Raw genomic sequence first — 18,223 nt, forward strand, 5'->3', positions numbered from 1 at the left:
TGACAGGGGTAACTAGGCCACAGCCGGTCTGGGGATGCATGGGTCCTTTTTAGAGGGCACCTAACCTGGCTGAGCATGGTAGACTGTTCCCATGGAGCAGGGCTAAGGCTTATTTGCATGTGGTGCTTTGCTTCTCAGGTGGCATGGTGGACAAATTAATGATGGCATAGGACACGGGTACTCAAAGTACGGCCTATGGGCCTCCAGCGGCCCGGCAAGCCTTCCTTGGTGGCCGGCGGACCGTGCAGACACATTGTACCTGTGTTTAAAAAACTAAATTAAATGGTGTCAGCAAACACTGCCTTTTGCAGCAGCACGGACTCTCAGAGACTCTGCTCTGTGGGGGCCGGGGGAGCAGTGATTGTCAGTGTGGAGATGCAGTGACGCTAAGAGGTGAAATATAACAAAGCTTCATTAACACGTAAATGGTCTTTTAAAGAACTGTGAAGTGCTCGGGTGCTGCTATGAGTGCACACAGGGGAAGCTGTCTCAGCTCGGGCCTTAGGGCTGACACACGTGAACACACAGGGCAGTTTCCGGGAGGTTTTCTTCTGTGGCTGTGGGGCGGCCGGGCTTTGCTCTGCCGCAATCCATCGACCTGCACTTCCTGACTGGCCGGGCTTGGCTCCGCCGGTCGGGACAACAAGGGAACTACAGCCCCCAGCAGCCTCGACGCCAGGACGCCTCCCCCCTCATCACACAGCGCCAGGAGGTGCATAAAGCTACGCCCACTTCCTCGTCCCGCGTGGACGCACGCGGGACGCGCCGGGCGAAGCCCGGGCAAAGGGCGGGCCCTCTGAGGCCCTCAGAGACCGAAAGAGACTGGGCTGGGCCACCCCCCTTGGCAGTCCCTTCACACCATCCCTGGGACCTACATCAGGTCAGTGATAAAGTATATTTTATCGACTAAATAACAGTTTAGAATCATGGGGAAAAGGACACCGGCAGTATCCAGGCCAAAAGACGTGCATAAACTGGCTCACCCAACAACTATTACCACCCCGCGGCCAACACTGACCGCCATTGACAAAATGCTCCAGAAGACAATTGATGTTGTTGCCACTGCCAATCAGAATACTGAAAGGCGCTTTTCACTCCCATCCAGCCTGCCCCCCCTTCTTTTGAACCAAGATAATTCAGAGGACTCTTTACTTGTTGCTTCCTACGCAGGACTTCCAGGCATAGACTCTAATGAGAACTGCATAATCGTAGACACGGCCCCATTGGCACAATTCACCCCAGGCAGTAGGTTATCATCAACACCCACCCTGCTCAGGCCTGACATGAATATCAGTCAAGATTCCTGCGCACTATTGGTAAATGACCATCACACTTAGATGGTAACGATTCATATGTGGATCCTGATATATCAAATACTGAGGGGGACAAAAGCGACAGCATTCCTGCGAGAACCCGGGGCCAAAGAGCTAAAAGAAAACTGAAGCACCTAGACACTGAGTCACCACTAAAACACATAGAACTAAGGGAGGGCGCAAGCGAAATCGGAGGGCTCCTGCCCCCGCAGAGCGGGAAAAGGACAAGGGAGAATACGAAGTAATGGCAACCAAAACCCCCCTCATAGAAGCTAGCGTAGCATCGGGGAATGAAGCATTCTGGGGGAGGATGGAGACACTATTGTCCACCCTCTTAGGACCAATTAACCAACAAATCCTAAACCTGGATAAGAGGTTGAGAGCGTTGGATGATCATGTATTAAAATTGGGCACAGGGCAGACTCTAACAAATAAACCTAATGTTGGGACACTAGGTTGCACTAAGGCTAAAAACAGTGGTCCTAACACAAATTCAAAAATAGTTGACCATAATAAATCAACTCCAACCATGTCCGTACCTAGCACAAGTAAAACCCAACCCCTAGCTAAACACGTTCCCAATTTAAATACGACTAAGGCAGCCAGTGTGGCAAGGATGGATCCCAACGCTGATAAAAGTAAAAAGGCCCCAACCCATCAACCTAAGAATGATCCCCAAAATCGCCTTATAGTCCAATCTGAATTTAGTACGGTAACCAATACGAAGAAGATCCCTACCCGAATCAATCTCCCGCCTGAATGCGGGGCATACGTGTTGATTTTGGTCAATGTGCCTAAACTAAAGAACGACCAAGAGGAAAATCACACAACTCTCAATAACAGGATCCTCCACTGGTTATCCACTAATTGCAATTTCCCAATGGAAGGAGCAAGGGAGATCATTCAAACACAAAGAGTCGGGTGGGTGGGCCCACTGAGAAAAAAGTTTGAGGGAGACTGCGTAGTCATAAACTTCAGGTCCCCTCAATGGGCTCGAAAAACCCTTGCTAATGCGCCACTACCCTCACCCTGGGAATTCAATACGGCTTTGCTTCCCCTGGGTTACTTTTATAGACACCTAGCCCCAACTCCTAATCCCATGTCTTACCCGGCCGCGCAACTTCAGGAGCGAAATCTTGGAATCAGGGATTTATATCCATCTCACCAACTGAACCAAGATTTCAACCTCATGAACGGCCAGCCCAGCACTATCAGGCTAAATTCATGGGACACTCTACGCCATACCCACACTTCCCCATCATGCCCCTGCACAATTACAGTGAGAGGCCACACTTCAGTCCCAATGTAAATTCAAATTTTGGTCATAATGAGTTGAGGCCTATATACAACATTCCAACCTTTAATCGGTTCGAATATGCCTTCTCAAATCTAGAAGATCAGGACTGACTGGAGATAAAGGGAAGTAGTGGTGAATGCCGAGATGAAAGCGTTGATATTGAAGGAATATTTACCCTCGGTGTCAACTATTTCAACTCGGGAAATATCGGTACAAAGCCATATTATTACACCTGCAATTACACAAGAGGTTGTACTTCCTACATCAATTAACCCCATGCAGAGTACAGTTAAGAATGTCAGAAGTAAACCAATTAGACATAGCAATCATTGTGATCTATCCATTCTTAGCTGGAATGTGGCAGGGCTAGAGTCAAGATTATCAAACCCAGAATGGTCTCAGTTACTGGATGGTAAAGACATTATTATGTTCCAGGAGACTTGGGCTGTGGAGAACCTACATATTGAAGGGTACCATTGCTTCAGCATGACAGCACCCAAGCCTGACTCAGGACGTGCAGTGGGAGGCTTGTTTATTAGCATTAAGACACTGGCCGGTGGCACAATCACAGACCTTTCAAGAGGAAACTCGAATATACAGATTTTAGAGTTCAAGCGAAAGACCCGGATTTATTTAACTAATTTTTATAACAATGATTTTTGTTCTGTACCTAACAAAAAATTTGAAGCACTCTCTAAGACTTTACGGAACCTTGAAACCAGTGCTGAAATTGGGGAGGAAACAGGAATTCTAATCGGGGGGATTTTAACGCAAAAATTGTTAAGAATCGTAGAACTGAGGATAGAAATCACTCAGATCAGGCTGAACGAAGGGGTATTGAACTAGCTAATATATTAACTGAGCATACTCTCAATAACGCTATGAATATAAGCCACACTCCTAGCGAATTCCACGCTCCTACGTTCAGAGGGCGGGACTGTTCTTCCACAATTGATTTTATTTTTATGTCTCCCCATTTATCAAATTGTGTGACAAAATCTACAGTGGTAGAAACCTCGTTTGGTGATCATAACCCCCTCACTGTAACGTTAAAATTAGGCCCTAACAAGGTATATGCTAACTTAAACGGGGCAAGAGATATTACACCCACAGGCGACGGTTTGCGCCTGAAATGGAGGGGAGTCGACAGCGGGGCTATACTAGAGAGTGTAAACAGGGAACACCCTAACCTATTAATTCTTGCTTAACTACGGATGGGAAATGCCACAGGATAATCGATGATTTCGGTAAACTGTGTTCAGCAATAAAAGCTTCTTCGTCAGTTCCATTACCAAAAGAGCGGAAAGAACCCAGGTGGTTTGACTCTGCCTGCTCACTAGCAAATAGGGAACTGCGCAGGGCATTAACCACTAAACCAAGGTGCCTGGTAGAGGTTCAGGCAGCCAGGAAATGTTAAAAATTTAAGATAGCCGAAAGGAAGGCTGCATTACTAACAGAACAATGGGAGTCGCTGGTTGGGAGCGCTAACCTGAAAAATAGCGGCCTCTTTTGGTCCGCTGTCAGAAAAACGCGCGAAATGGGCAAACAACTAACCCCAATTAGTTGCAATATAACCAGCAACTCTTGGGAGGGCTGGACTGTTCTCATGAGGCACAGGGTCAGACTGATTTGCATATGGCCATGTCTGAACTGGGGTGGCTGAGTGAGCTAAAGAATGGTGATGGATTAAACCCAGATCAGTTGACTGGGGGTGAGTGTTTGATTTGCTCAAACCCTCCATCCATCATCCCCTTTTGTTTCGCTTTGTTCGCCGTAAGTTGGCAGGGTATGCTCAGGCGTGAGTCCCTTGCTCACTTGGCCACTGGATTCAAGATGGCCTGGCTGGTGAGGATTATGAATCCGAAACCGGTCCCAGGATGCTTGTTTCCGGTCCAGGGAAGACATGGCTTGGCAGTTCGGGCTGGACTGTTCCCATGAGGCACAGGGTCAGACTGATTTGCATATGGCCATGTCTGAACTGGGGTGGCAGAGTGAGCTAAAGAATGGTGATGTATTAAACCCAGATCAGTTGACTGGGGGTGAGTGTTTGATTTGCTCAAGCGCTCTATCCATCATCCCCTTTTGTTTCGCTTTCTTAGCTTAGTCCAGCAGCGTGCTCTGCACCGTCAACTCTGCATAGACAAATGCATGCCACAGCCAAGAAGAGACACACGACGTCTGTTATGCTTGATAGAAAACACTCGAATAAAACCAATCAAGTAAACGTGTTTAACCAGGTGGAAAGTGTGATTTGAGGATGGGCGTGGACACTGCAACCCTGGGGACAAACTGTGAACACACTGGTGTGAGTAAGAACAGGCAAGCACTTGAGAGCACCGGTGCATACAACTTCATGTCATCAGCACAGTCACTCTTTTACTGCTGCTCACTTCACGCTAGAGAATCTGCTCACACTGCTGCTGCTTGTTCTGCCCTATTAAAACCAGCAACAGGCAAGGATTGGCTGCCTAATGGCACGCCCTCTGTCCATGTCTATCAGATGGTTTAGTGGGTTTCTTTTGAAACACGCAGAATCATGTAATCCTCTTTCCAGGCACACCTATGCAAAATATGTAAAATACAAAATGCAGTGGGTGCTCTCAAAATGTGACGGACAACTCAGCAAGCCAATCACATAAAGGGGGTGCACCCAAACCATCTAATGGCTAGCAGGGACTGACACAAAGCCCCTTTCAGTGTGTGATGTTGAGTGTTGTGCTGACATTAGCTCTGGCAAAGAGCAGAATAGCAACCCTGACCTAAAAAGATCTACACACCAAGAAAGGATATCATATCTTCAATTCACTTTGGAAAAGTCACACCTCATTGGTTCTCCATTTTTAAATAACATAATGTCTTAGAATTGATCCTCTAATTAAGGAGTGTAGCTTCCTTAAAGAAAAGCAGCTCAGAAGTTGTTATGCAAATGTATCCAACCTCTATATGTTAGCTGTTTAAGAGTAGACACAGGAGTGTGCTACCGCCAGAACATTTTCTCAGTATTTTTGAGGTACTTGAATTAGCCATAGAAGTTTGGCCAGAGGTCTAATGAATTTCCAGGGGACCTATGAAAATGTACAGTTCCTGTCTAACCTTAGAGAGTGCTCACATGATTTTCTGAAATTCTGTGATCTGTTAGCAAGAGAAAGACTTCCATGCTTCAGGAGAGTTCTGTAAAATAATTTTTAGTCATTTGTGAATTATCCTCCTGCATCTAAGCTCTGAATGAAGTATACAAATATTCCACAAACTGTTACATGGTATGACCACTACGGGCAGACCTTCGCGCAATGGGGCTACTTTCTTATTTTCATTATATGGTACCTTTATAATGTATAGTGATCATCTTATGCTCAACAGTGATTTCCATGCCAAGTTTAAGAGTCTGAAAGCTATGTGCCCCTCATGTGTCTGTATTTATTAATAAACACCAGATGCCCTAATCTCTCTATCATCAGACGCGTGTAGGAAAGACCCAGCCAACCAATATGTGTCTGTTTTTTTAGGTTGCAGCGTGTAAATACATTTTCCACTGAAAATCTGAATGAATCTGTGGATGGTAGTACATCAAGAGAAAGTTGGCGCGAGACCAAACAATCAAGCAGAAGAAAACAGTATATCGATGGTGATTCTGGACCAGAAGAAAAATTAGCTCATGCACTTTCAATGGTGGAAGAGTTTGTTAAAGAAAAAGAGGTATATACTGTGTTTGAAGTATATTCCCTACATCTGTTACATTTACTCTCCTTCCTGCCTGCTGGATTTGCAATAGAAGTAAAGTGCATGAAGGCCATTTTTCACATGGCTAGGCACAAGATGTACACCAAATGGCATAATGGTAGCAAAATGTATAGCTCACCGCTCCATTATAGGCCTCCCCACCCCCCAGAAGTGGTTGTTTAACTCACTCTGCAGGGCAGTGTCACTATTCCCACTTGTCTGTAAACCCAGACTGGAGATATTTGTTTTATTGAAATTCTCATGTTATGTTTTTCTTGGCAGCTCATTGGTGTTTAATGATTTAAAGGACCATGGATGATGCAAAGTGTTACAACGCTATCTTCAGCTCTTTGTTGTCCAGTTGACATCTGAAAGCTATGGTCTCTTTATCAAGTCTCCTTATAACGTCCACTACTACCCTGGGCTCTTTGTAGCTCTCTCAGACCTCCTCCAGCCATGCACTTCTGAGATCATGCTTACTCCTACTTTCCATGTTGCAGCACTCTTTCAGGGCTGCAGCCCTTGGATTCAGGGCTGAGTGGGTACCAGAAGCATCTCTGGAAAAACCTTTCATACAAAGATTGCACTGAGCAAGTAAATTAAGCAACTCTGATGCTGTCCTGGCGGATGGCAGAAGGTCCTCCTACCACACCCAATACTATTTTTCATTGACCTATAGCTGTCTCAACAGCCCCCAAAAAATCGTCACAAAAATGCACATATCTTTTGACCACATATTTAGGTATATATATAGATCGCATCACCCCATCCAGATGGGACTCCATTGGCTCCTTTACTAGTCCGCGCCATATTTAATACTAGCTGCATTACTTAGAAAGCCACCATGACCAGCACACACCCGCCCCGTTTTATTCCAGACAAACTCACCACATCTGTGCACACACAGCCAGGACACCATCAGGCTGCAGATTAGGAAGTGTAAAACAAAAACAAGGCATGTGTGTACCTAGGATCTGGAACAATATTGCGATATCCATCAAGACTTTCCCAATTCTGCTTGAATTTAGGAAAGAATTGAAGACTTGACTCTTTAAAACACACTACATCACAATGCATTAACCATCAAAAACTCAGCTTCCTCCCCAAAGTTCTTGCTGTTGAGCATGTACAGAGCTCTGCTGCCTTTTAGATAGGTTTGCGCTATGGAACAGATGGATAGATATATAAATGGATAGATGGATAGATAGATAGATAGATAGATAGATAGATAGATAGATAGATAGATAGATAGATAGATAGATAGATAGATATTAGAGGGCTTCTTGGTGAGCTCTCTTCATCAATTGGCTTGCTGAAGTGTTGTTTCTCTTTTCCTTCAGCCCACCAGAGCATGCAGGCTGGGGTAGTGTATCAGCTGACTTCACCATTGGCTCTCTTCACTGTGAGTGACTACAATTGTAAACATTGGGCAATAAGATGGATGTAAGGACGGTCAGATGAACATTGGGGGACAGTGATGGTTGAGACCGTGTTTCGTTGTCTTGATTGTTCTTCTCTTGAATGTCAAGTTAAGGATGTTCGTAAAATAGGGGCTTAAGTGATGAGTTTCATACATGTTGTGTAAAGTTCTTTTGTCTCCTGAAAATATTTTTCTAGTGCTGTCATCACTTCTCCTGCTCTGGCTGGCTCACTTGTTGTCTAAGAGCTCTTTAGTGTATCGGGACTTAGAGCATGAAAAGGGTGGATCACCTGCAGTCCCAGCATGAATTTAAAGCTGTGTGGTTTCTGTGGATGGTTAGCGGTAGCTGTCATGGTGATCAGATTCTACTAGGTTTCAGTGGGATGGTGAAATGGCCATTCAAATCCCAGTCTAAAGGCAGGTGGCAGGGTTTACATGGTTGAGTAATGGCGGCCTGAGTGTTGCCTTTGAGATAATACCATGTCGTGAGATGTTAGTGTTCTCTTGCTGGTCTAGGTTTTTTCCTTCATGGACCTGGCGGTGATGTTTCCTGAGAATGTGAAGTCAACAGGCAAGATGTTAAGTAGTTGGAGGATGCTGTACTTATTATATGCTTAAAAGAGACATAGTTTGCCCTGGTATGACATCTGGTCGAAGATGCTGTGTGAGATCTGTAATAATAGAATTATGGTTTAAGCCTATTGCAGCTTCTCAATACCTGCCAGCATGACCAGGGAGAGGACATATTAGGACACATTAGGTCCTACCATAGTGACTGCTGATGCTTGTCAGGCTTCTCATGGCTTTATGGCAGAGGTCCTGGTTGTATCTTGGTGAAGTATCCAATGGTGGCAGCCAAGTGATGTCACGGGGCTGGGGCACCTGACCTCCTTCCATAATGGCTGCTAGAAGATTTCTGCATAACAGCCTATTATCAACAATATAATATACCTTCCTAGACCTCTACTGCTCAACTTTATCTTCCTTTCTTCTTGAGGACCCTGTAATCCTCTTCTCCAGTAGGTGCTGTTTCTCAAGTGGAACCTGTTTTGTTTTACAGTTTTCCACTGTTGTGCTGCTAACACATGCCGCAGTCATAATTTCCCCCTTGCTATCTTCCAATAAAAGCACATCTGAGATGGATCTAATATTAGAGTTCATCAATTATAATTATTTCTGATGTTCAATGAAATTCACCCTCCTCGAAATACACCCGCCCAGCAGCAGAGGGAGTTAGGATGTGTCTACCAGATGTGGACATAAAATATGCTTCTCCAATCATCAGCATTCATAGTGCATATTTTATAAGTGTGATAAATGGATGTGGCAGGGGGGTCTTGGGAGGATCAGCATGTTTATTCAGAATTTCCTCAATGTAAAATTGTACATGCCCTTCCCTTTGCTAGAAGAGGCCAACCAAATTTCCAATCCGTTGATTCAAGCATCAACTGATTTATCGAATTTGTTTCTCAGCTTTCAGGGCCATTGTATCTGACCTCATATTATATCTTGTTATAACATTCTTTCCCCTCTTCAACGGAAGATTTGTGACTATTTGAAATATGGACTGATCTACTGCATGACAACAACTGTGATCATGTGTCCCTCTAATCCATTTGGGCGATAGAAGAACATCAACACAAAGTAACTATGAATGGCACTTCTGGACAGCTCACTATGTTTAAAAAAAATGTATGTAGGATTTAGATGATGCTTGAGTGGTTTAAAGATGCCATTAGGCCATGGTTTTCAGGAAGGAAAAGGGGAGCTTCTGATCATCGCATGCAGTGTGGGACTTGGGGAGATGTGGGCAAAGGGGACTAGATAAGGGAATATTGAAGAAGAATTGGTAAAAAGGTACTTTTTCAGTTTCTAGTACAGAGGCATGGAAAATGGCTTTGATGGTCATGTTGTAGCAGGATGTCCTTGGAGTGGTATGTTGGCTTGCAATGTATTCCCCTACCCGCTCTAGTAAACTCTACTTAGACCGTAAGTTTCTTTCTGAGACCTGTTTGTGGAATATTTTTTGAAGTTAGTTGGATATTCTTTATACAAATTTGCAGTTGAAGGGTAGGATATTTAATTAGATATGTTGCTTTGTAATGATCTTCTGGGGAACTTTGGGGCAGGACACATGTAGTAAGATCAGCAACAAAAAAGCATTGTTGCTGAAATGAGATACAGTTATAACTTGTTAAATAGAGTGTGTGAGATCAGTAGTGCCTCCAGGATACCATGCAGAAGTTGGTTACTGACACATTTAGCAGTTGTTAGATTTTTTTCAGTGAGTAGAGCTTGAATGTGCTGGTTGTTGTGTAAACATTGTGTACATGAGGGATGACTGAGACATGTTAGTCCTATATCATTTGAAGATTGTGATTATGAACCAGGGGTTGGATAAGCTCATGGTGACCCTTCAGCTTCTGTCCAGTCCTCAAGCTCCCATCTTAATTGTGCACAGTGGCTCTTTAGTACCACTATGTGGCATATATTACATTGGGTTTAGCCGGAGAGGGGTAAAGTGTTCTGCCTTCATTCATGAGTGCGCCCATGCACAGTGCATAGTGGTGTGAGCGTGGCACATGATCATCTTCTATGTCAATGGAGGTGATCCCCTTATCTTTGGCTGTAGAATTTAAGGAGAGGCTTTGTGAAAGGCCCACTCACATGGCCACTAATCCTCCTGCCAAAACCAAACCTGTTTGAATCAGTAGCTAGGTAAGCTGTTTTAAACCCCAAGCAGAAGAGTGAAACTGCAGCTCAGGAAGCTAGACTGTAAAGTGCAGAGCTATGTAGAATATCTATAGGAGCCAAACACCATGGGCTAGATGTAGGTAATCCAAAAATACCGATTCTAAAATACCGAATTTTACCAAGTCGGTATTTTAGAATCAGTATTTGGGATGTAGGCAAAAATTCTGTAATTTTTACTGATTCGGTAAAATTCGGTATCTGTCATTTGGTATTTACCGATTCAGTACTTACAGATTCGGTATTTCCCATTCAATCCAATGGGCCTTTTGGCCCATAGGAATGAATGGAAAATACAGAATCGGTAAATTCCGATTCGGTAAATTCCGATTCGGTAAATTACCGACTCGTATTTACTGAATCGGTCTTTTTTGGGCCCCTACATCTTAATATCCAAATACCGGTCGGTAACGGCCGAAATTCGGTATTTGTGGGCCGTTACCGACCGGTATTTGGTTACCTACATCTGGCCCCAAGCTACCTTAAAACATGCAGAGCAAGTGTGGGCTCATGAGTTGGCTTGGTGATGTCATTTGCTAAAAGCAGGGATAGGGGAGGGGTCACATTGCCTCTTTCCAGCTCCTGAAAGTATATAAGTTCACATTTACTTGAAGACCACATATTTTTCATCTCAAGCCTTTATATTCCTAGTGAGATTTGTTTCTGAAGATGCCTCATAACTTTCTTCTGACTTTATCTTTAGATCTATGAAGCAAACAAAGAATTGATCCGATGCCTAGCTCTCACTAGAATAATCCACGGAGATGGACACTGGAGGCTCGCCCAGGCCTTTGCCAATCTGGCCTTTGGCTACCTGACTCTCAGAGGTACTTCCAATACAACAATGTAAACCACTTTCAGTGATGACAAGCCTTTTTTATCTGCTGCCAAAATTGTTAACGTGCTTTGGAGTTTTCCTCAATGTTTCCACAGGAGATTCTTTTTTTCATCTTGTCTCTATTACATTTAATGTCGTGAAATTTAAAGAGATTGAGGGTGACAGTGATACCCCGGGCTCAAAAGGTAAATGTGAAGGCGTATGGTGGGACTGTGCACGGCTTTATGTTGAAACACTATTTGATTTGACAAGAATGAAGGGATTACAGTCACGGTGAGACGCGGCCACTGATATATTGATATTTGTAAAACCCAAAAAAATGTTTAATACTATGTACTGAAATTGAGGTTGACGCTTAGCGCATGCATGTAAACAAACTGTTTAGTCTCATTGTCAGGTTCACAGTCTTTCTTCTTCCCTTTCTCGAAATATTTTTCTTTTTTTCATTAAAATGACAGCATTTATATCCAGTTCTGGACTTTTTCTTCTTTTACGCATCCATCCATTTCTGGTTTTTAACTCCTCATCGGATTCTTACTAGATTGCTCTACTTATATCACCACTACTAAGTCATTAGGACGGCTGCTCTTTCAGAGCGGTCTTGAATGGTGACAGAAAGGTTACAGCCCATGTGTCGATGAAAAGAGATGTGCAGTATAAGGGCCCCAGCAACAACACAGACCAAAATCTGCATAAGGCGTTTAATGGTTTAGGGAGGTCGGGCTACGTTTTATGCTATTTAACCATTGATTGGTTAGTATTTTGCATCCGGTTGGGCAAATACAAATACTACAATCTAGTCGAAGTGGAATTCTTTTCTGTGTCCCGTAGAAACAGGTACAAACGTTCTAAGAATTCATCCCGGTGGGAGACTGGCTCGTGTAGGAAGAATGTTGTGAGACACATCTCCTCAAACCAGTCTCCTCATGGCATTTTGCAACTTTGAACACAAGGTATAACATTGTGTTGAGTTTTCACTTGATGTAGCAGTAAGTGTTTTTTCAGAACTGTAACACAATCTTGGGTCATTTTCTTGAAATTATGTGAACAAATAATGATTTTGCACATAGGAGTGTGCAGGTACTTTGGCATGCCTTATAAAACTGGTTGATGTGTATCTCTATTTTGTTGCTATACTTTTGTCAGAGTATACAGAATGCTGTTTTTGCACTTATATGATCTGCCAATGAAGGATGTATGGCCACTGGGGGATGTGCTAGCACTGTGAGGTTACTACATGGAGGATTTACTGTTGAGGTGTGGCATAAAAATAAGCTCTAAACATGGAAATGTTTTTTAGAATTTTATTGGCACAAGTGCAGAGATAGCGGACCACACAACTTTCAACACCATCTCCAGCCCAAAACTGTCCCAACTCCACGTTTCCATGATTGAAGTCACCAATAAACGTAATGCCCTCCCCTCCATAATGTTTATGCTATTGCTGTTCCTTTACCATGGTATAGAGCAGTCGCAGCCGGCATAACTTGATGGGTGGGTGGGCGGGCGTGGGAGTGGGTGAGTCGCACTAGGCAGGGGTTTTACGGAGGGGTAATAAAAAAATGAATACTAAACTTACCTTGAGGCCGGGTACCGCGTCTTCTCGGCTCCTGCTGTGCCTCCGGCTGTAACAGGAAGCAGGCAGCCAGGCTCCCTCCCCTAATTCAATCACAACGCTGCAGCATTGTGATTGGTCAGGACGGTGCCCAGCCAGGGGCTTATGGGGTGGACATGTTCTCCATGCAGGCTGCATTGAAGCCTGCATGGAGAAAGTCAAAGTGCGAATGACTGGTTTGGGCGGCCCGAAAGGGCCGACCAAACAGTCTTTGTGCACCCAGGAGTGAGCACATCACTCCTGCCGTGTTCGGAGAGCAGAGCAGCCCCGCCCACCTGCCCGCCCGCAACGCAAGCATAAAATTGTAATAACTAAAAGTTATTACTATTTTATGTTTTTGCTTCTCGCACTGCGAGAAAGCAGTGGAGTGACACTCCTCCACCATAGGTAGGGAGGATAGGGAGGATCTCAATCCATCAAAACACTCAATGTCACTCCACCAATGACCAAAGCATCTTAGGTATTATCAAACTACCCTCATCAATCAAACAGTCCTCCAACACAGTTAACCCCACTGTACCATCAAGTTCTATGTTTTCGTCCACAGCACTCACATTTACTCCCCTACACACCCTAGCATAATGGTCATTTCCCCACTATTCTTCCAGTAGGCATTTCTGATAAAACACTTGGGACTATTAGAAAGATGTGCAGCACCTGCAGCATTTGAATTATTTGTTCTCTGTACCAGTTTGAGCAGGCTTTGAATTAGACTTAGCCCGGGACCCCTTTACAGTCATCTCACTTTTCTTCCCTACAGCCGAGCTGGCTCCATCAATTGCACTAATGTGCTCATCCACTTGTGTCCCTCGCAATTCCCGAACCCAGGTCGAAGCATTCTCCACAGTCCACACCATGGCTAAAGCCTCCTTGAGATCTGAATCCTTAGCTACCAATTTCTTCTGCACCCTCCGATCATTAGTTCCATCCCACCAACTGGTCTCTTATTAATGAGTCTGTTAATTTCCCAAAGTCACATGTATGAGATTGTGTACTTAAAGAGGCTACATAGTTCCCCACTCTCTCAGTTTTCCCCTGAGCTCTTAAAAAAACATATGTCTTTCAAGAACAACATTAATCCTACTACCAAAATGATTCTCCAGCATCATTATGGGCAATTCAAACTGATCCCTAGTGTAGTGTAGTTCCTAGTTTCCCACTAGGCCCTGCGCATTGGAATAACATAAACAGTAGTATCGACGTGGAACTGCGGATATTCCAGGCCTCCACTGACTATGCTAAACTTAATTGGGTGTGTTACCAACTAGCTCAGAGGTCACTGGAAACTTTCTTCTCTGCATAGGAAGTGATCAGCTTCCTTGGCACAGACAAGAAGGGATTCAGCTTTCCAACAACCGTGCAACATGACAACTTTGCTCCTCAGATCAAGAGTCAATCTCTAGGGTCGTGTGAAACAATAGACAGGTATTTCACTCAGTCAGTTTAGTGCAGATTACTTTCACGAGATGTAGAGAATGGAGAGACGGGCGTTTGTCAATAAAGGGTTAACATTTATTGAACAGTCTTTCTTCTCGTACAAGAGAAATGTATTGCCACAATTGCAAGACTTGTTATTATACAAAGTACGTACAGTAAGATAAGGATTGCGAAATAGAACTGTAAAAGCATTGATATGGTTTCTTAGCCATACAATGGTTTAAAAGTAATAAAACATATATACAGTCATATATACATTAGGCTAAAATACTCAACTGGTGCTTCTAACTAAGCCTACACCAGTGTGCCTGACCTAAGCCTAACACGTGGAAGGGGAGTAAGTAAGTAGCTTTAAGTTAAGTTGGTTTTGCCAAGGTTTGCTTCAGGAATTCTCATCTAAGGGTTTAGTCAACACCATACCTCTGAATAGAATGATGGAAGTCTGGTATTTCCTTCAGGGGGCACTCGATATCCCAGTCACCCGCGAGGGCAGACCAGAAACGCTGGAGCTGGATTTCTCTGCAGGAGAAAGGCAGCGGCTCTCTTCTCAGCGCGTCGAGGAGGAGGAGGCGGGGGACAGCGTCCGCGGGCAGCTGGAATCTGCTGGATGTCTTCGCAGGGGGACGGCTGTTCAGCTCCTAAGCGTACTGCACCATCGTTCGCGCTTTAGCAGCGATAATGGTATCAGTAGCTTCACCACCAAGGGGACAGCAGTCTGCAGCGACAGGGTGCTAGCTTCACCAACACGGGGTCTTGCAGACAGCTAACAACAGGCAACGAGCAACGAGCTATTGCTTAAGGCAACGTTGGTAATATTTATACCTGACAGGTGCCGGGTTTGACGCAAGTTTGCTGGACATAAGACGTCAATTAAAGATGTCACTAGGAAGTGATAGTTATCAGTTGCTCATTAGAGTTCCATTACTAATCAAAACACAGCAAGCGGGGATTTCCAGGTTTGCTGAGTTTTTATCTTGTTGAAGAACTCGGAGTGTTAATCTAGGAATCTCAGATAGTGACTCCTGCCCTGTCATTGCACTAATTGGTCGCAAAGGAAGTGGCAGAGAGCTATGCTGGAATGTGGCTCTGTTCGTGTGAGGCCAGAGATGACTTTTCTGAAAATCGCACTTGAACGGTTATGCCAATATAGGGAATAAATGGATTTATAGCCGAATAGGGGCATAAGGTCACAGTATCGATCAGGAGCCTAGATAAACACGCAACACCCACTCCACGTATTCATGTCCATCAAATTACTAAAACTAGAGCAATAGGATGCATGTGTAACATTGCCCACCCCAAAATACATATATGCATTCGAAATAGGCGTATTTGTCATACGTGAAATTCTAGGTACTGTACGTTTTTGAAGCATAGAAATCATTCAAAAATTATTGCATATGAAATCAATGAACGATTATGCAAAAAGAATTACACATGAAGTATCTCTGACAGAAGAAGGGCGAGATAAATCATCACATATAAATGCATTGCAATAACATGTGCTAGAGGCTGATGTAATGTTGTTATGTCTCTAGATGTGTTTAGAAATAGAAGTTTTGAAGCTTCTGTTCTCTAAGAATAGTTTTTACGTTAAGCAAAGAATTGTTCGTGCCAAAAAAAAGGTCAATATTAAAAATATCCAATTCAAAAAGAATTAATGCTTGAACGGGGAAATAGAGTTCCAACACTTTCTGCAGTTTTTGTTGATCAAAACTGAAGGCAGAATTCAGAGTTCATGGGAACGCTGTGAGTCGGAAAGCTTCTCAAAAGTTATTGTTTCTGTACTGGTGAGAACATCGTATCAGACAGGCTCTCAAAGAATTGGTCTACAAAATCAGGTGACAGTTCAACCAAATTTGATAGTGCTGTAACTTGGCAGGTGTGAGAATGATTGCTGTCATCATAGTCGGGTTCAGCAATGCTCACAGAAGGCCGTACCTGGGTGATATTGCTTTTGTCACTTGCTCCACTGTTACCACCTAGTCCTAGTACAGGAGTCTCAACGAATGCTGTCATCAGGATTGGTAGCCGCTGGGGACAACACAATGCATGAGCCGTTATTGTACTGAGCAAAGTATCGACGTCCGTTGGTACTGCTGATGGAAGTGAAAGACAGATGTCCAACACGCATTCATCTCCGCATAGCATACATCTTAGTACCGGTAAGATACAGTTCTGCCATATAGGTCTGAATGAAAGGAACCAGGTCATGTTTAGATCTCTCAGCCTAGCCAATCCAAGGACGTTAGTTATCCTGTCCCGGTAGCGCATTGCTAGGATTGTCTCTTCCATTCCCATGGGAGCTATGTCTGAGTTTCGGCTTGCCATAACGAAGCAGGAGGGTCAAAAATAAAATCCCTGCGACGAGTCCCAAAAATAATGGTATGCCGCCAAAAACAGAGTGTACAAAATTAGGAACGATTCCCAAAATTGCCTGGAAGGGTGTAAGAAGTCCCGTAAAGACTGTTTTAAATATGCCTGGGATGCTTGTGGCACTAGACATGTTAAGGAGTTGGCTCAACATTTCTACGAAATGCACGGGGCAATTTGTTGATAAAAGGTCATGAACTTCAGTAGCTGTCCTTGCAACTAGAAGATCATACGTCTCTTTTGATGACGTTATAGGCACTGTTGTCTGTAAAAGTACAGATTTCATTTTGCTTAATGTATCAATTCGTATAGAATAGAGATTCAGACGAGGCCAGATGGGAGTCACTGTGTCTGCAGGCCCACTTGGAAACAATGCTTGCATACAGCATTTGACCATGGATGTTACTTTTACTAGATAACTTTTCCCTGGCACGAGGCCACAGCATCTGTGATCCGTTCTAAGAATGTAACTCCCGTTTGCGAGTTGCATAAAGAAGGGCTCTATCTGAGTTGCAGGTGTGACTAGCTGGTGGCATGAAAGGTTGTTAGAATTTCCATCACATGCTCCGTGTAAATTAATACCCTGACACAAAAGTATACCGCTTAGTGAATGTTTACAGTTCTCACCACTAAGAAATACATTTTTGTCGCTGTCACTATAGCAAGAATGTGTGTATGGTAATTTCCATTCAGATTTTACATATCCTTTACCCAATTGTTCATACTGGCCAGCAGGTATGTACTCAAGGCACTTTTTAAATCGGAAAGTTGTTATCGGAATGGTGATAATTCCGTGTATGATCCATTCAATGACAGGACTCTCTGACATTGTCAATGGTAATCTCTCGAGTTTTTCGATGCTCAGGATTGTATAGTCTGCTCCTTTCTGTGCCAAACTGATCTGTTTATCAGTAAGGTTAAAAATGGAAAATAATGACGTTGTGTTGATTAAACGCCAAGGCACATAGCCTGAACGAAGATTTTGCAGCGTCCAGCCTAATTCTATAATAGAGCGCAATTGCGACTGGCCATGTTGTAACATTAGCAAGTCTCTGTCTATCACATCAAAGGCAGATGATACAATATTGTCCAACGAATATATTCTGGAAGACAGAGTCATTAACCCATTGTCTACTACAGAAAGTGATTTCTCCAAATTAATACGATCAATTTCTCGTATTTTTTCAGCAGTTTCAATTTGTTTGACTTTCCAAGCCTCGTTGTAAGCAGCATAGATACTGGTCGCTATGAAACGCTTTTGACGCTGTTTGCGTGGTCCAAGAATGAAATCGCGCAAATCAGCACCATCTTTTAGTAAAGACAAGTGTTGCTTAATTTCAGCCAGTGTGGATGTTGTTAGCCATTCAAGGCAGAGTTTCCCTACACTGTATGTTGTTATAATCCCTGGATGTTGTCTCTGGGAGTATCTCGAGTCTAATCTGGTCATTTTTAACCCCTG

General features: G+C 43.7%; 1 protein-coding gene across 1 annotated transcript in view; it reads left to right on the plus strand.

The window, feature by feature from the left end:
- Nucleotides 1-18,223, plus strand: part of TTC23L (tetratricopeptide repeat domain 23 like) — a 143,703-nt gene that overhangs the window by 22,915 nt on the left and 102,565 nt on the right. The window contains exons 3-4 of the mRNA XM_086962930.1: nt 6,117-6,306; nt 11,205-11,328. Of these exons, the coding sequence (XP_086819056.1) occupies nt 6,117-6,306; nt 11,205-11,328 (314 nt within the window). The remainder of the gene's footprint in view (nt 1-6,116; nt 6,307-11,204; nt 11,329-18,223) is intronic.

This window comes from Lissotriton vulgaris, chromosome 3_1, assembly GCF_964263255.1.
Source record: "Lissotriton vulgaris chromosome 3_1, aLisVul1.2, whole genome shotgun sequence".
NCBI lineage: Eukaryota > Metazoa > Chordata > Amphibia > Caudata > Salamandridae > Lissotriton > Lissotriton vulgaris.